The sequence below is a fragment of the Stegodyphus dumicola genome, chromosome 3 (assembly GCF_044657685.1).
Source record: "Stegodyphus dumicola isolate Sdum_Otavi_A_Nest chromosome 3, ASM4465768v1".
Classification (NCBI taxonomy): Eukaryota; Metazoa; Arthropoda; class Arachnida; order Araneae; family Eresidae; genus Stegodyphus; species Stegodyphus dumicola.
This window is the reverse complement of record NC_140770.1, coordinates 177,059,180-177,074,952: the sequence shown is the minus strand read 5'-3', so window position 1 is coordinate 177,074,952 and position 15,773 is coordinate 177,059,180. Positions and strand designations below refer to the sequence as shown.

At 32.6% G+C, this 15,773-nt stretch overlaps 1 protein-coding gene across 2 annotated transcripts in view; it reads right to left on the bottom strand.

Moving 5' to 3' along the window:
- LOC118195587 (syntaxin-binding protein 5-like) overlaps positions 1-15,773 on the bottom strand; it is a 331,030-nt gene that overhangs the window by 102,604 nt on the left and 212,653 nt on the right. Inside the window, exons 2-6 of one of the 2 annotated variants that reach the window (XM_085813670.1) lie at positions 4,920-5,017; positions 4,743-4,821; positions 4,565-4,665; positions 2,658-2,792; positions 1,726-1,789 (exon numbers count right to left, since the gene is read on the bottom strand). In XM_085813670.1, the coding sequence (XP_085669796.1) occupies positions 1,726-1,789; positions 2,658-2,792; positions 4,565-4,665; positions 4,743-4,821; positions 4,920-5,017 (477 nt within the window). Of the gene's footprint in view, positions 1-1,725; positions 1,790-2,657; positions 2,793-4,564; positions 4,666-4,742; positions 4,822-4,852; positions 5,018-15,773 lie in introns of those variants that run through there. The other variant, XM_035366922.2, reaches the window with a different exon arrangement.

The following is a 15,773-nucleotide window of genomic DNA, read 5'->3' as shown; positions in this document are numbered from 1 at the left end:
CATCTTGACTGTTCATGAAAACACAGTTTTATAAGAAAAAGTCATTATCTGCATTAAACGCAACTCACAGAAAAAAATTTGTATTAAAAATAAAGAATACGCCTTTCACCTTTCAGAATTATGACCGCATTACTATATAAAAAAATCTGATGGGTACACCACATGACTTCCTTGTACAGAATATTAAATTATACGCATTTTTTCTTGCATTTCATTTAAACTTATTGGATTGAATTAAATCTACTTCACCGATAGCACATAAACCACAATAGAATAAATGCATTCTTTAAAATTCACTCTAGTATTTGTTTATCATAGCGACACTCTGGCGCTAGATTCACTTAACAGTATTATATTTCATTCATATTATAACTCATAATGCACAAAATTTATATCATTTAAAGAATAGAATTATCTAATCGTTGCCACATGTTCTATTCAAATACTATAATAAATCTAGAATGATGTACAAAAGAAATTAAGCAAACAAAACAAGAAAGAAACAGTTTTTCACAGACGACTGAGTATTTCTCATTCAATTAATTTAGTTCTCACTTCGCAAGAAGGCAAAAATACATAAAAACTCAAAATATCTATATTAAAAATTACGAAGTAAATCTTAAACACTTATTTCCTCGAAAAAATTCCACAAAGGATTAAGCATGATTTAATTGGCAATAATAAATGAAGGCGTTATCTTTGTTGTTGTGAAGCTAAGTTTCTCTATATTGGCAACAAATCCACTAGTCTGCTGTTTCAAATGTAAACAATCAATGGCCGCCATAAAAAAGAAAGGCTTAGTGGCACTTAAACAACTTTAAAATTGTTGATAATTCTAAAAATATTGCATACAGATTTACTAAAGGCATTAAAACCTTAACCGGAAGATAAAAACAACATAATTCAACCATTTTTAAAACAAAAAATGTACAATTTACAAACATATAAGAGTAAAGAAACTGAGATCACTGAGCCGGGTAACAGAGTGGATATATATATATAAATATATTTATATACGTTTGGTGCGGCCGATTGCAACCAAAATAAGAGGTGCACATCTACATGTTATAGCAGTCCTACATACAAAATTTCAACGTTCTGAGGCTACTCGTTTTTGAGTTATGCGAGATACGTACGTACAGAGGCCACGAAAAATTCTCTTCAGAATTAATTTTAAAGCAGTTTTATAATTTTTTTGGAGGAAATGAGTCTTTTATTCCGTCCTTACATACAGATATTACACAAAAACATCATTAAATTGCATTCAAAAGCGGTCAAAATGTATATTTTCGTTGAAATATACAATACTTCCTTTTTACTTTGTACAAGGAAGTAAAAATAGAACATTAACCTATGAATGTTCTAAATATATTATGAACATTTATGCCAACAACCGGACAGAAAGCACAGAGACAGAAATTCACAGCCTGAAATGTGTTTATAAGAATATTTTTTAGTAAGTATGGACAGTTGCCAAACATATTTTAGATAAAATTTATAAAACAGCAAGATCTTGAAATTCAAATTTTGCACTATAAAAAATTATAATTTTCAATGCAGTCAGAAAAAACCCACTGCATGAATTTTATCAAAGCAATAGCACATTTTGTATTAGAATCTGCATAAATGGAACAAAAATACTCTGATGCATCCTGAAATTGTTTTATTAAATAGCATTATTTTTATCTGAATATTAAATCCAAAAAATCTAAAAGTGCATCATACCTTGTTGGAATCTAAAGGATTTTCACTCAGATGAACTACGGAACCGGGATGTGTTTTACAAGAACTAAAGTTTGGAAAGTGTAAAATAATTAGTAAGAGAAATTGTATTAAAATATAAGATTAAATGAAAATTGATACTGAAAACACATTTATAATTTAACAATATAAGAATAATATACACTAAAGAACCAACATTATCTTCTTAATTTATACAAATATTAATAAAATACCAATTTAGATCAGAAATGAGAAGAAGCATTAACTTGTGAATTGTTTAAACGGCATTAAATGTAACCAAGATGACTGTTAGCAATGTTATTAAACTCTTAATTAAATATAATGAAATATTTAAATTTTTGTGTTTTTAAATAGAAGGCATATAAATGGTTAAAAACATGACATTCTACATACAAATATATATACCTTATATTTTACAGCAAAAAATTCAATATAGGGATATGTTTTATACCTATTTTTCATTTTTTATTAAATGAACAAAAACAAAATAATAATTTTTTAAAGCTTCTTACAGATATCTGACATGTAAATAATACAAATAAACTGTTTTTCAGATATTATAAACTCAGGCAAGAACAGCACTTTATAAAACTGTTAAGTTTCAAGATAACAGATTTTCATAAATGACAAATATAATGAAATAAATTATGTAAAACATGTAACAGTCAGATTTTCATAAATGACAAATATAATGACGTAAATTACGTAACACATGTAACAGTTACAGATTTTCATAAATGACAAATATAATGACATAAACTATGTAAAACATGTAATAGTAAATATTATGACTACCATGTAATAATGACTAACATATGTTAATAATAAATAGCAAGAAAAAACATTAATGAAAATGAATACTGTCTATTCAAGGTAAACAGAAATTAATTCAAAGCTAATATTCTCATACTTACAGTTCTACTGCCTTATTCCAATAGATTATATATCCTGAGAGAGTAAAAGATTCAACATTGACTAAATGTACATTGCCTTTATCTGTACCTGCATATAGCCACTTGCTTTGAAAAGGTAAGTGGCAATGGGTTAACCTGAAAATAACAAACATAATAATAATAATAATAATAATAATAATAATAAAAATCTAGAAGTAAAAGAAAGTTTCAGCAAATTTTCACAAAATAGTAACCGAAAAGCTTCTCTGCTTAAATACATATACTTTTTTATTAATCACAATGATTTTTTATTCATTATATCTGACTCTTATTAATTGTTTTACATCAATTACATTTTATTAATTATATGATGTATTTTTTAATAATTATAATGATGCAGAATATTTTCATGACTATTAGCTGCATATATTACAGACAAAAAAATATTTTTAATTATATCAGTTAGTTACTCAGTAAAATTTCTCATTTGCATCTAATTAGCATATTTGTTTTCAGAGCTGATGTGGTGTGTCTGCTCACATGTGCCAAAATTTTGTTTGCATTTTAAGGCTTTTAAATTATTTTCTGGTTTTATTATTTAAATATTGAAATAACACATCCCTTTTAGCAATAAATAAATTCACATGAATATATGAATATACTCGCAGTGATGTATGCATATGAAATAATATTTTCTCTCCCTGTGCCAACCATGAGATAACTCAGAACTAGATAAACAATACTCCCTTTTCTATGCCTTCCCACAAAACTCCTGCCCGTGCGACATGTTCCCATTAATCATACATGAGTTATTGAAGAATTTGAGCAGTCCTTTCAGAACACCTTTCAACAAACAAATAAACAACAACAACAAAAAGAGGCTTTTCCTTTTTAGTTGTATCTATGTTTTGAGAAATAAATTATCCATTTCAGTATCCTAAGGGCATTACTTGGTCCCTTCCCTTACACCGAACACCTAAATATTTCATGCATGTGTTATGGCTATGTGCTGTAACTATATGCGATACTTATAATTTTATATATTTTTTCACATATTTTACACCTCAGCTTTTTAGCACCAGGTTCTGAAAATTTAAAAATCTTTGTGTATTTTTTTTCCTTCCTCAATGTATTCAGAGAATGAGTTCCCTTAAAATTTAAAATGAATTAATCCCTGCAGTGATTGTTTTCATCTTATTAGCAAAGACAAACCCTTGCAACCTATCTTTGAAGCTCATGCGAAACCTTTCTCTTCTAACTGCTGAATTTTATGCCAGCAAAATACAGGAACTGACCAAGCAGCAAAGCAACATAAACTGACATTTATTATGATTTTGCTGAATCTGAAGCACATTCACACACTCTAATTATTTATGGATCATTTAATGCTTAAGGAGTAGCAAAAACAAAAATAAGAATAGGCGAGATTCAAGTTACAGGAAAAAAAAAGTAGATATCCAGCTAGATATTGTAATGTTAATATTATTATGTGTCTTTATTGGAATACAGGCTTCTTTTAAAGAAATAATATTGTGATATTTATCCGTAATTTATTTATTACACTCTTATTGTAATCATATCATTCATAAATTAAATTATTCACATAATTTTCCCCTCTCATTTTTGGATGATAAAATTACTAAATAAGAAAGAAAAAAAAAGAGAGAGAGAGAGAGAAGATGCACAAAGAAATATGGTATACACAAATGACTGACAACTGTGAACCAAAAACTTGGACGGGAGACGGAAAAGAGAGAGAGAAAATATGCGAGGAAATATGGTATACACAAATGTGACAACATGTAAACTAAAAACTCAATGTTGCTTACCAATAAACACCAGAGTGTTCATTATTCCTCCCTCCCCCCCCCAAAAAAAGACACTAGTTTGTTAACATATAAAGCATTCAAAAATGTTTGAACACACACCTTTCTTTCTGAAATTTTAAGGACTGTGCAATCTCAGGTTTTTTCTGTCTCAAGTTGCACATATGTAAATAGTCGTCACCGGTCACAGTAACCAAGGCCCCCTAAAATAATCAAAATAATGACTTTCATTTTTTATTCACAACATTCTAACAGAAAAATTTTAATAAACAAGATTTACCTCATTTATTAAGAACAAAAGTTGAAGAATGGGAAAATCACTATGTTCCATAAAGCATTCAACTCCTGGTCTACCAAAGCTGTTTTAAATTAAGGAATAGTAATGCTTACCAGAATTTATAAATCCATAACTTGCACAGAGTAAATTTACGTCTATGAGCAGAAATGAAAAGGATACATGCGAAGTGAACCAGAATGGGTACCGATGGCAAGAAGCCTCTGGATGGGATCAAAGGCAACAGCTGTCGGATGAAAAGGAAAACCATGGCGCACAGTCTGCAAAGAAAAAATAATTTAATTTAGAATAGCAATCACTCAATACTTTAAAAAGCATATAATTAAAAATATGATTAAAGGATTATTTGGCATCATGTTTTCGGAGTAAATAAAAATGAGATGGCAGAAAATTAAAAACCAATAACATTTGCAAACTGCTAGAACATATATCAAAAACAGGGAGCTGAATTAAATAAAAATTGCTGATTTACGATTGACTGAATTTGCATTTGTTTTATTATGACAAAGCATATTACAGATAAAAGATGAGATACATTTGTGGAAGACTTTTGAGAGAAAGTGGCTCCAGTTCACATTACAATGACACAAAACCATGAAAATACCTATGCAGTCAGCTCATGCTTCAGGATCTGAAGCTCGAATTGACTTATAGTGTGTCTTTGGAGAGGAACAACCATAAAATAATCAACAAGATTCTAGTAGGTTGCATTTTTGACATTTGGAATAAGCATTGCTTTCTTCTGTTTAAATTAGTTTAAAAAATGAAAAAAACTGCAGTCATACATGATAATATTTCAGCTTGAAAGCTAGAATAAATTGATGCTGAAAAATAATACTATTTTCAGTTGATAAATATTATCTTGTGTATCTACAGTTGCTTTTTAAAATAAATTACAAATTCCCATCCCCCCCAAATGAAAACCAGTTAGAAAACGAATTAATACGAGTCAATTTTTAAGTTTTTGTCTTGAAATTCTAACTTGTTAAGAACCCTTGATTTACACAATACAGAAAAATCATATAAATTCTGCCTCCCATTGCTAATTTATTCTAACTTCCCATTGCTACAAAATAAAGGAACATTATTTGAATTTGTTAAAATGGGAATGATCAGCTAAATCATTGAAAATTTAGATTCATTGACATTGCTTGATGAATCAAGCGCTTGCCAGCAATTTTATGTTTAAAAACGCCTTTAAAATGGCAATAATAATTTTGTGATGAAAGACTTTCACTGGACACTTGCTGGATTCTTTCTCATTAAAAAACGAGGCAGATAACAAAATTCACTTCATAACTGCATTTCCTATAACCCATTTAAATTCTTAACAATATTCTTCCCATATTTGTTATGACGCATAACATTGTTAGCGCACATCCTGTCTTTCTTTTCTCTCATTGACCTGCACACACGTTTCCGACGTTAAGAAATTAAACTGACTCTTGAAATTCTGTCTAATGACATGAAAAATTAATTGCAGGCTCAAGATTTAGTTCACATACTAAATGAAACTGATTTTTTGAAACCATGTTTTAGACGAAAATTCTTACTAAAATTAACGTATAAGTTCCTCAACAGAAATAAATTTATTAACGGCACGAGGAATTTTCAATAATAATTTCCACTAACAGATGGCAGCACACAAACATTGACTTCCACGCTTGATAATAATGCGCAGGTTCTTGAGGAGAGGCACCAGCTTCCGATGTATCACAGCGTCAACAAATGCAGGTGATAAGAGTAGATTACCTCATTTCATTATTTTCCACTTTTTGCAGGTGCGATATGTAGCGTTATTTCTTGAACTCAAAATCGTTTATTAATTTTACCTGCATTTTGTCAATATTCAAGTTTCAGCAACGATTACTTAACGCTTCTGGATGTTATAATTCTGATCTTAGCAAGTAATTCTAATCAGCAACAATCCAAATATAAAAATTACCAAGGCACATATCGTTTATACAAGCACATGCAAAGTTTCTGTAGAATTTTGTATATTAGGGTTTCCTTACATATTTGCATGGTTTCGATGATGATTTTAAGATGTTCTAGTCGTATTTAATGCAACAGATCATCACTTTGCAGCCTAACTTTTTAATCTAACCAAGTGTTTGCAGACAAGAGTTTAGAGAACATAAAAGTATGAGGCTTCAATAGCTTTGCACCATTTTGTTTGCGAAACTACAGAGCGTTGAGAAGAATTCTTCAAAAGAGCGAACTAAAAATTTCGTAACTAGCAAAGAGATTAAAATGGATGAACAAAAACGCTTTTACTTACAATAGCTAACTTTTTCTTTTGCATGAAGTATTTTGATGCTATAAAAATATGGTCATACGACTTTTATGCGGTCGTTTTATTATTTGATAATCACTTTATGAATAAAAAGTAAAAGAACAAGCGTTGCTTTTTACGAGATGCAGCTGTAATGAGAATTCCTTCCAACAAAGAGTGTTAATATAAGAATAACAGTGACAACAGTTAGTTTTCATAACTGCGGGAGTCCAACTTTGAGCTGCATGGCTCAAAGATATCCCATGCGCCACATCAAGGAGGTTAGAATCAACGAGATAATAGTCGTTGGTTAGAATAGGAGGATGGAATGTTCAACTCAAAAAGTGAATCCTCGGCGGCCATTATTTGCCCAAACACTCTGATTCGTACGAGTAAGACTTGTCATTGCAACGTTTTATTAAATTTTTGAAGTATGGTATCTTGTGTAGCACATGGATGTACGAACAGAACTTTTTCGAAAATTGCCGGGATTACTTTTCACGCATAAATATTAATCGGAAAACATGCTGAAAAATATGATGGTTTCATATATTTTCTTTCCAGATGTGCAGGAAAAAAAAAAAAAAAAAAAAAAAAAAAAAAAGACAATCAAATTATATTAAATACACTTTCCTATTTCTGTTTACAACTGGTATCTTTGCTTCTTAACATGCAATGGTACACGGTAGGATTTAAACATGCTATTTGAACGTTTTAAAGAATTTGTTTCTTGAGTCTGTGAAAGTAAGAAATTGATTGTTACTATCTTTATGAATCTTAACAGTGTTAAACAAAACAATTTTTTCTTTATGTATTAATCGTTATTCATTTTTATGCATTGTAAACAGTTATAATACAATTTATGCATTTGATCAATATAAACTGAATGAAGATGAACGAAGGGGAATCAAACTTAGCACTTTTCTCGAGTTCTACAAAAACAATCCCCTCCTCCCCCGTAGAAAAACTAATAAATGAGCAAAATTAAAGATTTAAGTGTTTTATTTATTTATTTTTTTTTTAAATTTAGATTAAGAATTAATTTTTTAAATATCCCAATCAAATTCTTTAAAAAGGAAAAACAATTGAAATATTATTTGCATCAAATACCAATTTCCTGAATTTAGCTCAAATAAAAATTCAATGACATTGCTATAGCCAATAAACAATATGCGAATTTCTGGCTTAGTATCTTGCAGTTTAAAGCTGAACTTTAAGATACCTAAAAGAAAAATAACTTTATTTCATATTCCTGAAATATATTTATATGAAATGATTCTTTAATAAATAACGATAATATTGCAAGTAAATCAGAAGTATCTGTTTTTAAAGAAAACTTGGTAAACACTCAACTGGTAGCTAATAAAACCTAAGCAAATCCTTGAAATATGTAGAAACATCATTTTAAAGGCTAAATGTTATACATATGCTTTTAGATTTCGCACTATTTCTTGATAATTTCCTGCACACAGAAAATTACAGATATAACCTTTATTACTTTAAAACAAAAATTAAACAATAGCCAGGCATTTCATTCTAAATTTACATATTTTTACTGGTAAACACATGCGTGGAACATCATAGAAACAAGTACGTTTGTGTCATTGCCGTAAAGCAGTGCTTTGATACCACAAATATGGCCTCCGCCTGTTATTTAGGTTTCTTTTCAGATAGCGGTGGAAACTACGAACCCTTTTTCCTTCTATCCTAACCTCCTTGGGCGCGGTAAAAATATGTCAAGAGCTACATACAGAACTTAGCATTTGTTACCGTATGGGATATAAGTCTCGCGAGACTTAACCTCATCACACCTCCAGAACAAGGCGCGGAGGTTCAACCTCCGCTCTCGCACTTTGGAGAGAGAGAGAGACGCGATGCCTGGGACAAGCCCAGACGGCACTGGTCGTCGATTTGCTACAGGCCAGTCGCTCGGGCAGCCAGTCGCAGTGGCCCATTACCCAGCGAACCCGAGGGCGCTACCCCTTCCCCGGGCTACTAGAGCCACACCGTTCTAGACTTGCCAGACCACTGAGCCGGCTAATAGGTGACATCTTCGAGGCCTTCAGAACCACCAAGTTCATAAATTTTATACCCCCGTGGGCTAGACTGCCTAAGTACAGATCCTAGCCAGTAGCTTCGCAAAGTTCTCTACGTTGACCCCCCGGGGGTATTAACCTATTAATAGTAGGATTGTATAAAATAATATTTACCGTGCAACAAAATACTAGGAAAAGTGTATAATCACAGCATTTTTAATGTGAATATTTAGCCTATTTTTAGAATACCAGTTTTAGTATAATAACTTGCTACGCGAATCATCTGAAATTTTCACACCAGAATAAAGTGGTTCGCAATTATCTTTATTTTTAAAAGAGAAACGTGACAATACGGAATGCTCATTGAGTGCCAGAAAATTTTCTTTATTATTCGTTCGTTAAAAGGGAAGCACTTTATAAATCTACATGGGAATTAATGAAATTTCAGGATGCAATAAAATTTCCTGAGAAATTCTGAGAAGAAACCTGCAAAACGTTAAGCCCTAGCCCCCCCCCCAAGCAATCTGTATAAAAGAAACTTCTAGTAGTACAAAATCACCGAAGGATTAATATGCGCATGTGACACTGAGCTCGAAAATTAATTAAGATAATTTTTGAAGGATATAACTGCTTACTGAAAGGAAATTCAAAATAAATGTCGATTATAACTCAAGCTGAATTAATGCAACTAGAACTCCAAGCACGATGTTCTTCTACAGATACCTGAAGCCTACTTTTTCTATTTCTATAGGCTCACCAGCGGCCGAATGAACACTGGTAGTTCGAGCTGGACTTCGTAGGCGCTTCCGTGGTTTTCCCTATGTCCTAACATGGATAAGAGCCAGTTTTTCTTATGTCATTGCTTTCCCTACGCATACATAGATTTCGCATGATCTGCCATAAGTAAATAAACCAAACTTATCTATTTGAGGAAAAAGCAGGATTATAATGAACTATGGAATGATATTAGAACCTTTCAAACCTAGGCTCGTAGGCTTCGTATTTGTAAGGCTAGGCTCTCAGCTTTACATTTCTAATGTTCCGGACCGACAGCAGAGCTGGTGCGACCGCACTAGCAAGCAGAATTTTTAAAATTTAGAGAAGCACTGAGTAGCAAAATCTTTCTTCCCTCAATGACTGGCACTAGCCATTATAGGCGTTGGCCACTACTAAGACCGAAAGCGGTGGTCACTTTATTATGAAGACACTTAATAGGTGGGCCATCTTTGACTGTTATGAAGAGACACGCAATTTACACTGCTGGCCATTAAAATTGCAACACCAGGAAGGAATGATTTGACAAATGTCAAAATCACATGAAAGGAAGAAGAGGTTGGGATATGCAAATGATTAGTGTTTCAGCGCATTTAGATGATCTTCCAACAAGATAATGCAAGAAAACATGCTGCACGTCGTATTCTGATATTCCTCGATACACAGGGTATTCGATTGCTGTTCTGGGTTGTACGGTCTCTAGATCTGTTACCAACTGAAGACATCTGGTTGTGGGTTGCTGAGAGACTGGCCCACCACCCCTCTCCAGCTAATACGGTTGATAAAGTGTGGCACAGATTTGAAGCAGCATGGAATGAGTTACCCGTTTCTGTCATCCAAGCCCAGTTCCACTCCATTTCTAACAGGGTAAGTATCGTTTTAGCTGTCTGGGTTGGCAGCTGTTTCTACTGATTTCTCACCTCTGTAAACCCACAAACTACTTACAAATTTAATCATTTTGTTTTCATACCATACTGTTTACGAACAATAAATATCTTTTTTGTATTTGCTTTCCTTCATGGTGTTGCAATTTTAATGACCAGCAGTGTACTTCCATGCCTTCTCCGAGATTTGAACCCAAACTCTTCATACGGCCGTCGGAGTCACTAACCACTTTCCCATCTGGGTGGAGTACAGCAAAATCTAGGGATGGCGGAGTTCTTAGAATTTAGGGAAGGAAGTGGGCAGCAAAATTTATGGGCGGTGACATGTTTAGAATTTAGGGAAGCATCTGAGAGCAAAATTTAAGATTTGCAGAGGTTACAATGGACAACAAAATGCCTAGAGCCGGGCCTGCGAATGGTACATACACTATTTACTTTTCCTTACTATAGGACCAGCTTCATAATCGTATGTTCAAGATTCTAATAAATAAATAAATAAACAGCTATATAAAATAAATATAAATCAGATGCACAGATCTCGGAGTAACTCACATATATGGACAATACAGAAGAATGATAATTATTTACTATTCCACTTTGGTTGAACCGAATTATGAAACTTAATGCTGGAATTCTATTTTAAAAACTGCACAAGCAAACAAATCTTCACCACGAATGATACCGAACGAACAATTAGTCATCATAATATAAATTACAATTTGTACACATATCAGATAACAGGAGAAACTGCAAGTACATATTAGGAGAAAAAGAAACACAATTCCGTAAGTATGTTATTACGACCAAACCCTATTAAGGGTTACTGACCCATATGAGTCACGCAAGATTACGGTGATCGTAAATTTTTAAATCTAATCTTTCGAATGCGAACATTAGCTGCCATTAAGAGATTGATACCGGCAAATATTGAAAATAAAAATGCTGTTCGGAAGGCAACATAATGGACATGTAGGTTTTAGCGATCGATCCAACAAAGACGGCGTTATGATCACTCACTCGTTTCTACATCAATTCCTTTTTCCTAACTAAAAAAGACAAGGACATCCAGCATTTCGTCCAGTCAAGGATTTTGTATAGGAAACTGGAACACGAAGCGACAATTAACGAACATGGAATTCAGAATGTAAAACAAGACTTACAAATGAATGCATGTAATGACATACCTCTTAACATCTAACTACCATAAAAATATGCGATAACAACTGTTTTAAGTTTGCATTTTATGCGAAAGAACAAAAGTGTTTTCACATTAAGAATATTAAACTGCTTAGGAACTAGAAGAATGTTACACGTAGAACGAAAATGGATCGATAATTGAGGAGTGTTGTCACTTTTATTCTTATTAAAAAAAAAAAAAAAAAAAAAAAAAAAAAGTATATCATTCTTTTCTTTTCTGACGTAGTTTCGCACTTTTTTTTTTTTTTTTTTTTTTTAAATTTGAAGAACAGTTTTTATACAAGAAGAATGTGCACATTCTCTTAGAATTCTTGGAAGGGGAAAGAAAGAGAATCTCCAAGACTTCTGGCTAATTAAATTCCTTCCTGCAAAGTTTTGCAATTAAAATTTCATCCCTTAATTAAAACTTCTATGAAATGTCATGGAGCACATCCTAATAATTTTGCATAAAAAGAAAAAACAATATAAATGCCTTGAGATGCGTTTTTTGTTATTTTTTTATAGAACCGTTATCATATGAATAACTTTCATATATTAGTGTGATTTGTAACTCAGCTGTGGTTAATTAATAATGCCAAAGCACTCCAGGGCAATCTTAAGCGAAATAAGTATTTACAAATCAATAAAACAGTTGAATCAAATAACAGTATTTTAAAAATTATCTTTTTTAATCAACCGTGAATAAAAAAAAAAGATTTCACCCACACATACTTTTTAAATGATGGATAATTTAGACATTACATGTGGTAAAATGCCCCCATGATTATTCTTACTAACATTATTACGTGTGTATTGATCTCTCAATGCTCTCAATACTTTGAGCTAAACTCTGTACTAAACTAAACCGGAAACTGATGCGGTCTTATACAATTTTCAGCAATCCGCCGAAAAATTTTCAGTATCTTCGATTCCTCGAAACTTCTAGAAGGCACACACAATTACTGTTACATAGGGCCGCATATAGTAATAATTACATAGGGATCGGAACAGTTAGTTCTTAGTTAATGTCGCCAAATGATCAAGGTGGTAAGGAAAATAAGTCAGTTGTACGCAGAAATATACCTCTCTGCTGGAGATAGCCGCAAGATTTAATGAACTGTATACAATTGTATTACTCTGCACATCCGACAAGATTTTCAAGCAAGCAGTACTAAAAAAAGGGCTTCAGATTTAGTATTCTTCACTTTTGCATTTATATCATCTATATTAATACGAAGTTCGCACTTCGCTATGAACTACAGCACATGTATATATTTATTTACTAATTTAATGACTTCAAAATACTGGATGAATGTAGTGCTGGGTGAGGAATCGATATGTTTTAAAGAAGAGCCTCAACAAGCAAATTTCAAACTTTCTGCCAATGAATTCGATGAATTTGTTTCACCACTGACAACCGGTAGAATCGCTGAGCACTGATAGTTCGACCAGGTTCAAATCCCAGCAAACTTGCTGGGAGATTTAATAGTTTTCCCCACGTGTAACCTAAATACGAGCCATTTTCCCTTAAAAGTCCTCCACAAAAATCCTCCTTAAGCAGATAGCCCTACTATGCTTCTCTAACAGTATACTTTAAAAAGATTTAAAATATACAGGTTTATATAAAAGATTTAAAGTATACAAGAATTTATCTTTTTCGGTAATTTGTAATAGTTTCTCATAGTGATTTATAACATATCAATCAATCAATAAAAAAAAAAAAGGATACACAGTGAGACCCTTTACAGCGCATTACATCTTCGCCGAACAATTTAATCTTCGTTTAGAATCAGTTAGAAAAGATCCTTTTAAATTAAAAGACATATATTAATACATTCTAAACTAACTAATCCCCTTTTGTCAAAAGATCTTTGCGCAGGTGTCTAAACAGAGAGGCTCGCATTAATGTAATTCTAAAACTAATTATTTTGATGTCTCCACAGGTAACGGCGATAAATGGTTATTCACTTACAAGTGAATCAATCTGCTTGGGCTTTCGTCAATTTCGCAGAAACAATCCCATCTCGCTTCTAAGCGATAATGGTAGGCTCTTCTATGATCTGTCACTCAGTTTTCCATTATTTCACGGAGAATTCAATTTCCGTCACAGCGTTTCAGAACAGATAATGCATAATAGAACATATGCACGCGCACCATGAAGGTTTCCAGGAATTTGTTTGGGCTTTTCTTATCGTGTTTTGACGCACCATTCATTTTAAAAACAAATAAAGAAATAACCGACGGAGAGCAATTTATTTCGGTATAGTAATTAATCACTTATGTGAGAAAAGAAAGTCAGTCCAAAAGAAAATAAATATAGGGTGTCCCAACAGAAGGGACGGATGTAAAATGTCCCAAAAAATATTTTTATTTCAGAAAGTGGAAAATATTTGTACACATTTAAAACAGGTAAATGTCCCGATTTATAAATGTCAAGTTTGACTTGATCTGGCAACATTGGCATTTTTGCCGACATGGAGCATTACGCAAAGGACCAGCAAGTTTTGATTATGAACAAGAAAGGTGAGTGCATAGACTGTGAGAAAGCTTAAGGCAATCTTTGAACATGGAAAATGCACTAAATGAACCAACAGTTCGCACACTAATACAGAAATCTGAGGGCGCAGGTACGACAGCAGACATTAAACCACCACACTCTCGATCCAGCAGCTCTGTTGAAAATGTCACTGTTGTGAATGACAACGTAATTGCTAGTTCCAAAAAATCCGAACATTGAAAATCAGAAAGATGACTTTCTTTTCGGCGTGCCTTCGTGGTGTAAATGGAAGGATGCCGGACGAGTATTCGGGGAAGTCCAGAGTTCGAATTGCAGATTTCTTCAGTTTCCTGACATTGTAAAAATTCTATACGACTCTAAAGATTAACAACAAAAGAACTTCAAGAGGAAGGTCAATGTATCATTAAATACCTCATCAAGCAAATTCGTGAAAAAGCGATTATGAACTCCATCACAAGAGTGCGGTGCTGCAGAGCAAGTCGCAGTTGAGTTTGGTTTGGTTTACGTGATTGCGGCACAGCCTCGAGAGCAATCTGCCTTTTCAGATTTTATATTACGCCCAAAGGCGTATTTTTTTAACATTTTGTGTGATAGCCTTATTTATTAAATATCATGTTTTTTGCACTTGAACCATAAAATTCAATTCAACAGCAATATCGCAAATATTTAAAAACAGCATATTTTTAGAATTTCCGATACACGATCTGACGCACTGGGGATAATGTTTTTTTCTCGAGCAGTGTTGCCATTGCTCGCTTTGAAACTGTTGAGTTTATTCATCAAAAATTCGTTAAAGTTGTGCAAAATATAAAATAGATAATAAAACAAATTCCCGATTCCAAATTTGGGCTTCTAGATGACCAAATTTACATGTTATAAACTATGTTATTTAAAATTTGATGCCTCTAAGTACTGTTGTTTTCTCACAGTGCGAAAAACATACACACATTCATGCAGATTCTTCATTATTTAATTTCTTGAAATATAATGCAGGGCTCTAATATCTGGCGGAAACAATTTGAAAAGTGAAACGCCGTTTTAGAGTAGACGGCGTAAAATTCGAAAACGAAATTAATATCCCTTTTAGGCAAATTGCCTCTTTGGGCTTCAAATAAAAAAAATAATAAACTAATTGTTTCAACTTGGATGTTCACTTGTGAATGGGAATAAAAATAATAACAAAAAGTCCAAAAAATAGTCATCCAAGATCAGTAAATGTCATAAAATGCTCATTGCTGAAGAGAATAGTATAAATATAAGTTCAATTAGTGGAAAAAGCAGTAGAAAGTTCAACGTCCACAAAACGTGCCTGATTGATCAAATAGAAAACATATATTAAAAAGTCAGCAGTTC